The 15047-nt window shown below is 34.0% G+C and overlaps 1 protein-coding gene across 1 annotated transcript in view; it reads left to right on the forward strand.

Annotated features, from left to right (window-relative positions):
- Nucleotides 1–15047, forward strand: part of LOC138320995 (major facilitator superfamily domain-containing protein 6-like) — a 53130-nt gene that overhangs the window by 18712 nt on the left and 19371 nt on the right. The window contains exon 3 of the mRNA XM_069264356.1: nucleotides 14137–14244. Coding sequence (XP_069120457.1) covers nucleotides 14137–14244 — 108 coding nt within the window. The remainder of the gene's footprint in view (nucleotides 1–14136; nucleotides 14245–15047) is intronic.

A 15047-nucleotide genomic window follows, 5' to 3' on the forward strand; every position in this document is an offset into this window, starting at 1 on the left:
CGAAAAAAGTAGCTGAATATTGTCCCTGACATTACTGACGTGTTACGTTTTGTAGAAGAGAAAAGTAGCTGAATTGTGTCCCTGGCATTACTGACGTCTCACGTATTGTAGAAGAGAAAAGTAGCTGAATGGTGTCCCTGACATTACTGACGTGTTACGTGTTGTAGAAGAGAAAAGTAGTTGAATGGTGTCCCTGACATTACCACAAGCCCTCCACCTCTGGGATGCGGGTTCGAATCCCATGTGGGGCAGTTGCCAGGTACTGACCGCTGCTCGGTGGTTTTTCTCCGGGTACTCCGGCTTTCATCCACCATCAAACCTGGCACGTCCTTACATGACCATGGCTGTTAATAGGACGTAAAAATAAAAAAAAAATAAACCAAAACGTGTTGTAGAAGAGAAAAGTAGCTGAATTGTGTCCCTGACATTACTGACGTGTTACGTGTTGTAGAAGAGAAAAATAGCTGAATGGTGTCCCTGACATTACTGACGTGTTACGTGTTGTAAAAGAGAAAAGTAGCTGAATGGTGTCCCTGACATTACTGACGTGTTACGTGTTGTAGACGAGAAAAGTAGCCGAATATTGTCCCTGACATTAGTGACGTCTTACGTGTTGTAGAAGAGAAAAGTAGCTGAATGGTGTCCCTGACATTACTGACGTCTTACGTGTTGTAGAAGAGAAAAGTAGCTGAATGCTGTCCCTGACATTACTGACGTGTTACGTGTTGTAGACAAAAAAAGTAGCTGAATATTGTCCCTGACATTACTGACGTCTTACATGTTGTAGAAGAGAAAAAAAACCTGAATTGTGTCCCTGACATTACTGACGTGTTACTGCTTACATCACACTGAAAATGACGTCGGTAGGATCTGTGTTAGTGCATATAGTGGATTTTTTTTGTCATTTGACAGAAATAATCAGACAGATTACTGCCTCTGAAGTGAGACAATAACCATAGTAATGAAAAAGACCGCAACAACTAACGGTAGTGGCGGAATCCTAATGGCGGATTTTTATCAGAACATCGGGTAATTTAACACGTCATTGCTTCCTTCGTTATGTTCGCTCCAGTAGTTTTCTGAAAGACGCGGCTGTTAAGGAGAGATATGGTGCTGTGTTGAGAGCTGCTGAGTGGCATCTTTATTGTAATCGTACAAGTGTCTTCAAGGGTAACTTGAAACTGCTAAAACCTCGAGTTAATGTCGTTATTAGATTTCTGATATCTTAGAATTAGAAGATTATGAAGGGCTTTAATTATTGGAGTTTTAATGACCTGAAGTCCTTGTGACAAGTGGAAATAATTCATATTGTATTTTGGGTTTTAATATTTCCTATATTGGAAATAATTCATATTGTATTTAGGGTTTTAATATTTCTCTACTAAACAGAAACACTAACTGAAAATACCATTGATTATTGTTTCGCGTGGTGTTCAGTTTCCATTTTTACGCAACTAAGTTTTCAATGACTTCAAGTTTTAGAATGTTTTTATATCATCAGTATTAAAACTCTAAATAAATTCAGATGACTATGGGAATATGCCACATTAGTTAGGAATTTCTTGGGTATTCCCCGTCTTAATTCCAAGACTAATTATTGGATTTTGATTGTTTTTTTTATAATTGTTTTATTTTTCAAAAGTTTTTTTTTACATATATATTAAGATTGTACAGATATAGAATTACATACAAAAAGATAGCATGCAAAGTGAACACACATACACGCACTCAGCCTGCACATTCATACACCTTATTATAACAGATTAATGGTAGGTAACAATACAAACAAAAGCAAAAAGAAAAATTTGAAGACCAGAGACAGATAAGCAAAACAAAAGTATACAACATGTATTGACACCATCACAATGAGATGAACAGCAAGAGTAAACAAAACAGAAAACATGGACGAACAAAACAGACAGACATTAAAACTTGTAGACAAAAAGGATTGACAGACTTACATTGTACGTGTATTATCAGAATGACAACTGATAACATGAATGGACATAATGACAAAACATGGACTGACAAAAGAAAGAGGGAAGACTACATACTGTGATATATAAACACTTCATTTCACAACGATTAGCCATAGCGAAGCTATCCAATTTTAAGAAAAGAGAGATCTCACACGTAATGGGAAAACATACATTAATAAATAACATGTGATCAGGGACCTCCCAAAATATTTGGTGCTTTGCCAGGGTATGGGCGGACATATAAAAAAACTTTGTATGATATAATAAAATGGATATGAGGGCAAAAATAAAATGCATAAAAAACCCCTTAAATGTCATATTCCTAACAATGGCAACCATTTTTTCCAATCATTTTCAAATTTCATTTGAAAGGAATCGCTTTTATTAAAAAATATATATTTCTGGATACTGTAGTGATCTTTTATAACATTTACAAGTGCATTGATGTTAAGTGTTTTATGGAGACATTTTGTTTTATAAATATAGTGCTTAATAATCAATAAGATTTCATTATCAGCCACATTAGCATGTGGTGAAATTACTCCAAAGAGTAGAGTGTCTTTATTCATTAAGAAGGGGATAAACAGGATTTCAAGTAAATAATCAAAATTCTCAAAAAGTGCTTGGACTTCAGTACATTATCAAAGACAATGTACTATTGTTTCTCTTTCCCTGTTACAAAATGTACAAATTGGACTAGGGTGCAAATTAATCTTATATAGAAAGGTATTTGTCACAAGAATATAATGTATAATTCTTACAACCACTGAAGTTTTGAACTTTTTGTCACGGTGAAAGGGAGTTTATATATTTCCAAAACATGTTTTGGCAGTTGATTAGGCAATGTTTAATATATTCATTCCCACATTTCCACATTTTATCAATATTTATACAATAATGTAATAGTGATTTCCACTTTTCTGTAGAATACAAAGTTCTCCTTATCCAGCCTAATTTTAAAGAGTCTATAAAGGTTTGCACATCTACCATTTTCAGTCCCCCATCCTTATAGTTCTGAATAATGACATCATTTTTAGTTTTATGAGATTTACTACCCCATAGAAATTCAAATAAGAGAGAATTTAAACTTAAAAGAAGTTTGTCTGATGGATTGGTAAGGTGATAAATAAGTAATTAAGCTGAGAAATAAGTAAAGATTTAATTATGTTGATTCTTCCTATTGGAGTTAGTCTGCGTTTATTCAACATGTTAAGTATTGACTTTAATTTTACAATTTTTTAATCAAAATTCATTTTTGGAATCTCGCTTAAATTGACCGAAAAATCAATTCCCAAAAAAGTGAATTTGTTTCTACTCCATAAAAGATTATATTTTGGAAAAAAAACTTTTCCTCACTGTACTTTTTGCTTGCTATCCATACTACCTGTGTTTTACTGGTGTTGACATTTAGTCCTGATATTTTTGCAAAATTGTTTAATTCATTTATTGATTCCCTTAATGACATCTCTGAACCATCTAGTATTAGACCTGTGTCATCAGCGTATTGTAAGTTCATGATGTCTTCATTATCAATTTGGATACCTTTTATTTCGACATTTGACCTAATTCTAGCAGCTAGTATTTCTACGCAAAAAAACAAAAATGTATGGGGCGATCGGATCTCCCTGACGGCAACCACGTTTGATAGAGACGGGCAAGGAAAGATTTTGATTGATTTCCATATTAGAAAATTGATTCCATTAATAAACGTATGAATAATTTTACAATAAAAAATACTGCAAAGTCATAATAGAAATAAAAATATTTTTTATTTTTTGAAGAACTACAATTTAGAGATGAAAGACGTCGCCATAGCTTCCATTTCTGTAACTATACAGTTAGAAAGTTAGATGATGTTTTGAAATGTGACATTCTCTACAACCTACCAGCAGGAAGATCGGTTCTTGTATCAATTTTCATTTTGTATGTGATATTGTCATTATTATTGGTTTAAGTTGTTATATCCTATCATCAATGAGAAATTATTTCATGTGGCGTATTAAAACTAGCTCCAGAGCTAGAACACATGGCTGATGTTTAGAACACTCATTGGCTGATGGATGTGGTGCTAGTGTAGCGTACTGATAAGCTGACAGACTACCAATGTTCTTCCTGGAGTAAAATAAATAACAATGGTAGCGTCTGTGACATAACCATTAATAACCTGAGCCCCTCTCCCCGCAATCAGTAACTAGTCAATCTCGAGCATGCGTACAACTGTCATTTATTACACTTTGGATGCACATTAAGACAAAGCACAGGAAGTCAAGATTAGAATTGGCGAAATGAATGCTGAAAAGGATGAAGAGAGTGAACTATTTGGCTATTGATTGAGTTGTTGTAATGTTCACCAGAACTACGATGGCCTATGGTGGAATGACAACATTTCAACGAACTAAAAATGACAGTATAACATATTTCATTAATAGTACAAAAATTACGCTTATTGAACAATTTCGAGTAGTCGAATACTCATTTATTTATTAAATAATGGCTGGGAAGACCATAACAATACAATATTCAACGGATTTTGATGACACGTAAACCTGAATAAAAGAAACAATGAGAAAGAACAACTTTAACAAAAGGTAGAGTTTTCTCTGTTCGCTTTTTTAACAAGACATGCCCACGATAGGATGGTTTAAGGAGCTTAGCATGTCAGCCTATTGTCTCAAATGGACGAACAACGAAACACATACATGTAGACTGAAAAAATAGTTCAGCTGCAATGTTAATGAAAATATCCAGTGGTTGCTTTTCGATTTTCGATATGGTCCCGGGCATTGTCCTTATTTTGTTCAAAATTAAAATCTCAGTTTTTCGATTGGTTGTGTAAGACTGAAAGATTTTTTGTTGACACCATTTTGTATGACACTGTGCCGTTCTTTTGTTGCAATCCGGTTCTCATTTCATAGAACCAATAAATGCTAATTGTCTATTTGCATAGTGCATGTATATAGATAGATAGGCAGAAAATGGTCACTCGTTTCAAACACCTGACTTTAGTCTCATTCGCTATTCATTGTATCATTCGAACAAAACTACATTTTTATCGTCTCCGTTTAAAAGTTCACGTTTGATTTGTTGTCTTATTTAATACCAATATTGATTGTTATTTTGAAAATACGATACGTTTCAAAGAAGACATATTAATATAATGCAAAATACCAATTTGAGTAATAATTTTAACAAATTGATGCAGTCGATATCGATATTGTTTGCAAGATAATTCAGGTCATATTAATTATTGTGTTTTCTGACAATGTCTGATCTAAAGAAACGTTTAAAGAGCGGACGATATCTTAATAGCCCGACCATTTAACGTCGCTGCTTCCTCAAATAGTCATGCGACAATAAATGGCGGAGGCGAAGTTATGCTATGGAATACATATATAATATCTGTTCCGGAAATTAGCTGTTAGTGAAATAAATATGATGGACTGGTTTCCAATACGCGAGCGCTTGTACCTAGAAGCCGTTAAACACTGCCGCAATCATTTCCCGATGGAAGTGATTTTCTCCTTGTTTTTTGTCAAGCGTTATATATTTGTAGCTTTATTTAGCAACTTAGACCTAGTCGGCAGTAGTCCAAAGGCAAAAGGGATTTGATACTGATCAAGACACGCTGACAAAAACAGGATTGACAGTGTCTATATGTGTACCGGCATATAATGCATATACTTGAAATGACTTTTCCATAGTAAAACTATAGAAATATAAAAAGTAGTTTTTGCTCATGTTTACCGTACATTTGTATAAACCACATGTTCATTGAAACTGACAATCATATTGTTTGTATGAAGCAGCATTAGACGGATAAATTGTATGGGTATTGTAAATCTAGACACTTACTCTATTGCTACTAAAATATTTAACACATGCATATTGTAGATCTTCATAATATAGCGAAAACCTATAAACCACCAAATATTAATTGACTCATTTGCTGAAAATATAATTAATAATGTAACTTTGTTTCCCCATTGTCAACTACGTATTACGTCAGAGTGTCGGGTGAAATATAGATTTTTAATCCTCCCGCTGAGTCTAATTTATACTTCCGTTAACACCCAGTCTCTCGATTGATTAATCAACAACGTAACATACTTGTCATGTATTGCACGCTACAACTATATGTTGTACAAATGATGGAACGAAAATAGAACCGTCTGAGTGACCAAGATAATCTAATCATTCAGCCCTTCATATGCGCGTGTCTCCGTAGTATTGTGTAAAGCTGATACCTGATGCATTGTAACAGCCGCTGTTTCGTATATTCCATTGTCTGCAGATGTGGACATACTGAGAGTAACTTCGCTCACAATGGAAGAACGTCCTTCTTATAGAAAGTGCATACCTCCGATGTCTCACCAAGAAAATCACTAAAACTTGATACATGTCGTTCTTTTTGAACTGCACGATGCTGTTCCTGACCGAAGAGGTTAAAAGTAGCCTATAGCTCCTACATTTTCGCCTACCTTACACAATAAATCTAATTCAGTGTAATACAAGATGCATATAATCATGAGTATTTTAAACGTCCATATTAGCCAATTGATGATGTAGCAAAATATCAGTTCTACTCAAGCACCCCTAAAATGTTCTGAGCAAATTCTTAGGTCACATAAGTGTGATTGTGAACAGGCTATTCTGAATCATATCAACTTGTGGTGAAAGGTAGAGGGAAGGATATACCAGACAACGATGTCTGGCGACGAGTCCGCAAAACTGATATTGGATATGTTTGTAGAGGACAAAAACGTTGTTGGTGTTAGAGTGGTCCATGGACATTATTTTTTTAATTATTGATATACAGATGATTAACCTGATTGTTTTCAATAGAGCTGCAAACACATAATTTATTCCATTGGTATCTAAATATCCTTGAAGTAATGACCTATATGAGATTTAGGAAGAGGAACTAAAACAAATTAAGTCTTATTTGGAATGAAAACTCATTATTAATATAATACATTGAATGCAAGGAAATTATGCCATACACACTTAACCATTTTCATTTTACCTATTCGTCATTCTAAAGTCGGTATTTAGGTTGTACAGGAGAGAAAATTACCATGGGTTTGAAGGCAAAATGTTCGGGATTTCGTGTCTTTACATGTGGACGTATTCACAGCAAGTATACACACTGAACATACATGTAGGTAATCTTTCGCACGTATTTTACAGTTTTTTACACTGATTCTTGAGCAAGCTCGGTATTTTATGTCACACTTGGGTTGTGATAATGGAGACGTACACAGATAAATCGCCATTAAAACTACCACTCCCGGAAATTTCAGCTCTCCTCCTAATCGATAGAAGAAAACAAAAACGTTCGAAGACAATGCGTTGTGTCATGTCGTTAGACAAGCTCTCGTCAATTCTAATACGCCATCTCATACGAATTGTTCCGTTGTTGTATGGTTTTTTGGTAACAGAAACATTATATTGTAGACGTTTTTTGTCTTCCAGCTAATCTATTGTCTCAAAGGTGTCATATGTAAATATCAACGGAATAATCTTCCATTGTCGCGAACAAGAAATGTCTACGATACACCTACTTATTTTTCACTTGGAGGTTTCTTGCATGCACTTGGGATGTTCCTTTCAACAAGTATATTCATATTAATGAAGTATTAGATCAGGCTCCTTCATTAAATATATTATGGGGGGAGGGGGGAGGGGTAGACCTCTGAATACTGCAACATATATAAAATATGCGTGGTTTCTGAGAAAGTTTTAGGGGTGTTAGAATTACTGATCCTCGTTTTTGTTGTGTTAAATAGGACATTTAAATGTCCTCTCCAACTTCATGTGAAATTGAATTCAATAGAATTTTAGCTGTTTGATGGAGAATATGCACAATAAAACATTATGTATAGTGAAAATCGAATTGGTAAACTATTATTAAAGTTTCAAGAATTACCCAGTTGTATTTGGTTTAAATTTTATTTGCTCCTCTTTAGATACAAAAAAAAGATCATTTTGGTGTGTTTGGACGTGTTTTGCACATCCTAATACCAAATTCACATCTTTCCCGTTTTAAATTAATTTCAAATTGGTAAGAGTTTTTTATATGTAAATATCCCATTCAATCTTTAGAGATACTTGCAATGATTGATGCAAATTGAACGCATGCGCTGTGGCGTGCTGTTACGTTTTCAGGCGGTTCCCTATCATTATACGTGTCATATTTAGGTAAAGTATGATATAACGTCTAGCTCGCGTGAAAGCTCTTGGGAATAGTCCAGGGTATTTACCATCAAACATATCTCAGTCGATACCACAGCCATTATCTATACATTTTATAATAAAAGCCAAGCGAACCACAAAGAAAATGGATGCTTCCTTTTAAGAAAGAACTATCTTTCCAAAACATTTTAGGACTGGTTAAGAAATTGGCATCTTAAGTTAATGTTTCCTTTTAAATCCCTCTAAAAATAGGGTGCAACTGTAAAACATTAGTAATTCTTAATTTGAAAGAAATGAACAATAAAATGGAAATATTATTCTAATGTAAATCCAACATATTAAACACAATATATTCTGAATATTGAACAGCTAGCTATACCGGATGTAGCTAGAATATGCCGCTACTGGAAAACGAGGATAAATCATGTCAAAAATAACAATAGAGCAAAACCATTATTGTAATATAAATTCAGTGTAGTGCTATCTTTATTTTCTGAATATTGAACAACTAGAAACAGCATCATATAAACAGATAAAAACATGACCAACTGTAAATAGCACTAAAACAATAATTTCTGCAGCACAGACATGGATTGATTTGGTATTTCATTGAGATAAGGCTATATCGAAAAAAGATTTCCTTGAAACTAACTGTATCCTCTCTGAACTGTCACACTAGGGTACTGGTGAACACTGAAAGTAGTCAATCTACTCTAGATTTTACTAACGAATATGAGATCTTGTTTTAATTTAATTTCATATTTATTTATCAGGATTAGCTAGATTTTTTATGAATTAAGGATTCGAACTAGAGGTAGACGTAATACTGTCAGACAGATCAACAACACTGCCATCACAGTCTTGTTGAGAAATTGCAATATAAAAATGTCAGATTATTTGAAAAAATCCTTCTGATATGATAAACTAACTTTACACAGAAGAAAAGCAATCTTGAAAAGACTTTGTCTTAGACATTTACCGAACATTGTGTTACCCTATAAATAAACAATAAACTCGAGATATCAGCGTTTATCGATTTCCTGTTTACGACTCGACAGGATTGGAACCAAGTTACGTTCCAATATCGTGCCGGTAGTGTATACATCATGCCCCATTCTGTTCGTATGTCCATATCTGCATATTAACAGGCAACATAACAGTTCCATGTGTTTATTGCTTAAAGGTAGGCGTAATTAGCTACTAAACAAAGATTACAGGTAACCTTTTCTGTTGGATTGATTTCGATAGCACTTGAATCGATCGGTTGACATTCAGGAAATATGGATTTGGTTTATGAGTGACTTTGAAGTTGCACTGGGGATGTACAATATATTGCACTGATTGCATTCCGTTCTATCTGTATTAAAATTCTAACTTTTTGGTTTGGTTTGGTCAAAGCCATATTCACTTGAATATTTGACAGAATTTGCTGCCGAACAGAAATTAAAACGGAGTTACATGAGACAATGAATATTACTATACATGCCCAGTATCTAGCATTTGTTATTTCGTCTTTGCAGATCACGTGATTGTCTGCCTGCAGGTAGGTTACCATTGTAACGTCATTATTTTGGGTGCGAAATTGACATCATTTCCTCTGAAAAAATATGATGATATATTTGCAAACACATGATGTCACAATCAATACCTACCTACAAGGGCAGATAACTTAGTAATATGCAAATACGGAATACAGTGTATCTAAATTCGTATCTAAAAAATGTCTGTCTGTCTGTCTGATGAATTTTAAACATTGACTCATTCAATAAATCTGCGTTGTATCAAATGCATGGCTTTGTCTCGTCTACAGTTAGTATTTATGAAATAGCACGAAGCTAGGAACCGCTTATTTAAAACGTTTTATTATGATAAGACGTCTCCACCAACTGATCCTTCAGAACAACCACCCTTTTTGTATCCACGTAGGCGCTATGTAACGCCTTGTTTGTCTCAGAATAAGTCATGACAATGCAAGCTTTGGTGTTGGCTGTAACTCCAGACAGACATAAAACCTACCATTTGGTTGGTACTTGGTACCTCTTCTTTGAAGCAACAATCAATGCCTAGAAATGTGACATGCATTGTGCGGTACGTCCCCTTTCATCTTTATCAGTAGATCATAGTAATATTATATAGCAATTTTCAGATATTGTTCACTGGTTTTTACCTGCAACACTATTCGTATGAATATCTTGGAAATACCATTAACTAATGAACTGTAGAGTTCAATGGACTTATATAGAGCAGACATGAAATCGATATCAGAAATACATTTATGACTTAATTTTATTTCAAGTCTTCTTCAATTAAGGGGAAAATATATATCCGGAATGGTTGATGTATGTCTATGACGTAATATAGGTTTACACAAAACGCAAATAAAATTTAAGCAATTGCGAAAATCGAAGTGAACCCCGCATTTGTTACATGTATATATCATTTCAGTGCTTATCGGTGAGCGTAACCAATATCGTAATGGAAGGTGAAATTTGAAAGTAATAAAAAAAATTATTTGAACGATAATATGAACGTGTTTTTTTTTTACATTTTCCCTTTGTGTCAGAATACGTGAATGATGGAGCGATGTTTGTTTAAAGTTTTTAAAAGCAACGTTATCAAGAGCTTTGAAGTCATTGAACAATGGCTTGTGCGACATCTCAGTTTAAACGCCTTCGATATTTTGTTTGATCCGTCAAAGTCTCCAACCAGTTGATTCCTATTAATCCCATGCTTTGTTTTTGTCATTAATGACAAATCCTAGCAGGATAAACGTGCTCTTTGATGTAGTCTAATTTAAAATTTCTTAAGGTGCCAACAACTCGCATGTCTTGTAAAATTGCTGTGGAATTGCGTTTAAGACAGAAATCCTGTCGAATTTATTTGATGAACGATTTATTTGTGTAGATTATTTTACTGAACCAGCAATGGATTGCATGCACTATCCTTTTATTCAATATCTTTGCAACATGCACAGTGTATTATGGTCAATATGTTATTAAAAATATATCATTTTGACCTATTGCATATAGTAGGTTAAGATCATAGCGTTCACTCCCTGGATTCAGCGTTTGCAATGACAGTCTCTCTTACTGTGATAATTTTAATCGCTATACAATGGTAAATGTTATACTAATTAACTTTCTGGGGTTGTTTAATTAGGGCAGATCTCATAGGAGTTTGGCAACATTTTCAACTTCATTCTCTTGGGAGTTTTCAATAATTGTATGAGACATTTCAAACCAGTATTCTACAGCGGTAAACAGTATTTGTCAATTAAAAGCTAAATTTAGAAAAGATGTGAAGACTCGTTTTGATTTATTCACATTAACAAGTGCACCAAGCAAACTGCAGAGTCGTTTTTCATCCGTCACATATATGTAGTCTTCATTTCAACGGAAAACAAAAACAAATATTGTAAATTGATTAATATTTTCGAATCATGCCAACTGGTGGTAAGAAAGCCTCATTATCTTCACACTTTGGCAAAAATAGGGTGTTTATAGATTAATACAAGTTGCGTTCTCTTGAAACATTTCTAACGAAAACAGTGATGTCGGGAATGGTTCAACATCCAATAAAACACCAAGTATATTGAATTAGGGTCATTTGACGCTCCCTTTTTGAATATTGATTTGGCTATAAACTTCAATTCTTAATCAAAGAGATTGATTTTAATGTGGTTGAAACCGCTTTTAATATTAAAGCGATAACGTAATGTAATCATGTAATCTTATTTACATGTTTTATCTAAGTACTTCATTGATTCTAAAATAGTTATGAAATAAAATTAAAAAAACCAAACATTAATCATAACAAAATGCAAATACTTCGTTCCATTTATGAAATATTGTCTTAGTGTAACAGTGGCACCATAGGTTGACGCCAAAGCATTATTTTTGAGATTAACTACGTAACTACGAGACAGAGACGAATGCTGCAACAGTATGTTATGGCGCCATGATGGACACCGCCGATAAAAAGTCTGTGTACCCTGTCAGCACAGCACGCGCCTTTGGCTCCAGACTGGTCGATTACTGTTTTTCTTTTTTACTTTACGTAGGTGTCAACAGCTCGGTTAATATAAGAGTTATCGACAAAATGGAAAGCTTTTAACTATAGTTGATCAGTCTGAACCATACCGCATTGGGTAATTTTACCTGGCTCCATAGAAAAAACCCGCGTATTTGACGTTGGATGTCTCATAACGTCGTTTTAACATATTAAAGTCTTTAAAATGCTTTGTTTCACTTGCGTAAATAGCTAGCATGTTGTTCGGTGGTTAAATGTTGTTAGAATGCATTTTGATATTCACATGTTGCGTCTTCAAATGCTTTGATTTTTGTCTATGCTTTTATTTTTTATTCAAGAAATGATAAAGGACGTAATCGTTTGCTATCAAGGTTAGGAAGTGAAACGCCAATGGGCTGCCATTTGGTCTGATTACTAGACACTCATATTTGTTGTAAATACAATTAGGATATCTGTATAAAGATTGATTACATCTTAGCCGAAGACAAATACATTTCCAGTAGTTATCATATGTAACTGATTCTATTGCCCTCTATCCTCTACCTCATATCCTACCCGCTACCCTACCCCCTAACCTTCCCTCTTCCCTACCTTCTACCCTCTACTTCCAACCCTCTACCCTCTACCTCTCTATGAGTTGATATTACGGCCTATCGCCGTGCGCATGCGTGGATTATGACGCCTTAGATGTTCGAGTGAATTACAAAAGATTATAAAGGAATCATTTTAAGGATGTATTCTTCTGAGGTTTCAGTCCCGTTGAAGTCTCGTTTCTACAAAGATCAAAGACGTTATGAGATTTTCAAATACATTCTATCAATATCTGTAGCAAGTTGCCAGTGCAAATTTTGTCAAAAAATGATATTTCTATTTTTAGTAGATTTTTTTATACTGGGATTTTAAGAAATGGCCCATTTGGCGGTCATTTTGAAATTGCGTCTTTTATTCGCTTTGAGTAGAGTCACAGTTTTACCATTTTTACAGATTTTTTTCTATAAAGGGTTCAATTTGGCAAAAATGACTGAAATGGTCATTTTGAAGCGCAAATTAAGGGGTAATGGTAGCATTTGTTGTTATTCTGAGAAAAAAATATGAGTCTTATTAGTCAAAACTGGTACATTTTTAAAGAAGACCACTGGGAAGTAAATTCTACAAACATCCATACATATCAAGTACCTCATTAGGAAATTATGGCTTTAATCTCTTGTGTATATGATCAAAACGGCAAAATTCCCATAAAATCCAATATTTTGTCAACTAGGTATTTTTGAGTGACAATAGCTCAAAAACGAGCACACGGACATATGTTTTTTCTTCCATTTTCGTTTATGGTATAAACTCCTATTTCCGAAAATGTATATAAGAAAAAAAGGTCAATACAAGAAAATTTTGACTTCTTAGAGGAGTACATCGTTAATGAAGTATAATTACTGGATATAAAAGCAAATTTCTCAATTACTTTCCTAACAATGACAGTCGGTCATTTTACCTAAGTTATAAGACCCGATAATAAAAGCAAAGCAATATTATTTTATACTATGCGTTAAATACATATGATATATCTTTAAAATTTATGATGCACATATTGTAATCACTATTCCGCAAGGAATTTTATGTTTTTTAACTTTTAGCAAATCGGAAAAAAAAATATAAAAAAAACCCACAAAAACATTCAATATATTCATATTTTACAGATTGCTTGCTTGGACCTCTATTATCTCTTGCTGTGACGGGATATTTTCAAAGAATAGTTTATTTTTTCTGCAAATCTCTAATAGGTGTCAATCTAAAATGTAATAACGACTTTGTTGTCACAGGTGTCTGAAATTGTATTGAGTTTCTGATTTAAATACATGTTTGACTTTAATTCGACAAGTTAATCATGGTATAAATACTTTTTTCAAATTGAAACTCAAGTGTTGTATTATGATTTCAGGTCACATACGGGTTTTGTACGCTGGGTTGCTAGGCAACGTTGTCCGCTTTATGTACATATCATGGCTGAAGAGTCCTTGGTGGGTTCTGCCTTTTGAATTTGTACAAGGTAAGTTCAAAATGATAACCCTTAAATTATTATTTTTCTAACTGAGGAAGTCACATTGTTCATGCTGCGAAGTTGTAAGACCTAGAATTCAATACAGTGTTTAACTCTCAACTAAATTATGGGTTATCTAGAAACTTGAGAGTATTTAGAAAATATGGACACTAGGGCTAGTATTGTAAACCAATTCATATCAAAGAAATCGCTGCAAAATGTATGAAATACAATTCAAATCAACCTGTTTTAATCGAAAATCGCAAAGTTAATGTCGAAATAAAATGGCCTCTTAAAGTAAGTTGGTTTAAATTGTGAGATTGTAGAAATATACACATGACCTTATGAAGGAAATGAGGTAAGAATGAATGTGGAATATGGAAAAGAGTCAAAATACAGTTTAATGACAAGCATACGTAAATAAACATATTATCAAACACGTATACTGTTGATAGATTTATTTCCAAAAATACTCACAAGGACTTGACATAACTGGGACAGCAATAGTCAAATGGAATGGTTTATAATACAATTACGGACAACATAGTAATAAAATGGAGTCACCCATAGTTTGTAGATTACTTAGACAGAAGCAAACATTATAGGTGTACAGCGCTTCAAATGCGAGATCAATATTTCGTGATTTCATTTGAAGATCTATCGTTTGAAAACCCACGACTTACCGCTCAAAAGTTTGTGACGGACACTCACGTCTCACGCTCTATAGTTTATGATGGAAACCCACGACTCACCGCCTATAGTTTGTGAACGGAAACTCACGTCTCACAGCTCTATAGTTTGTAACGGAAACT

This window comes from Argopecten irradians, chromosome 4 (genome assembly GCF_041381155.1).
Source record: "Argopecten irradians isolate NY chromosome 4, Ai_NY, whole genome shotgun sequence".
Classification (NCBI taxonomy): Eukaryota; Metazoa; Mollusca; class Bivalvia; order Pectinida; family Pectinidae; genus Argopecten; species Argopecten irradians.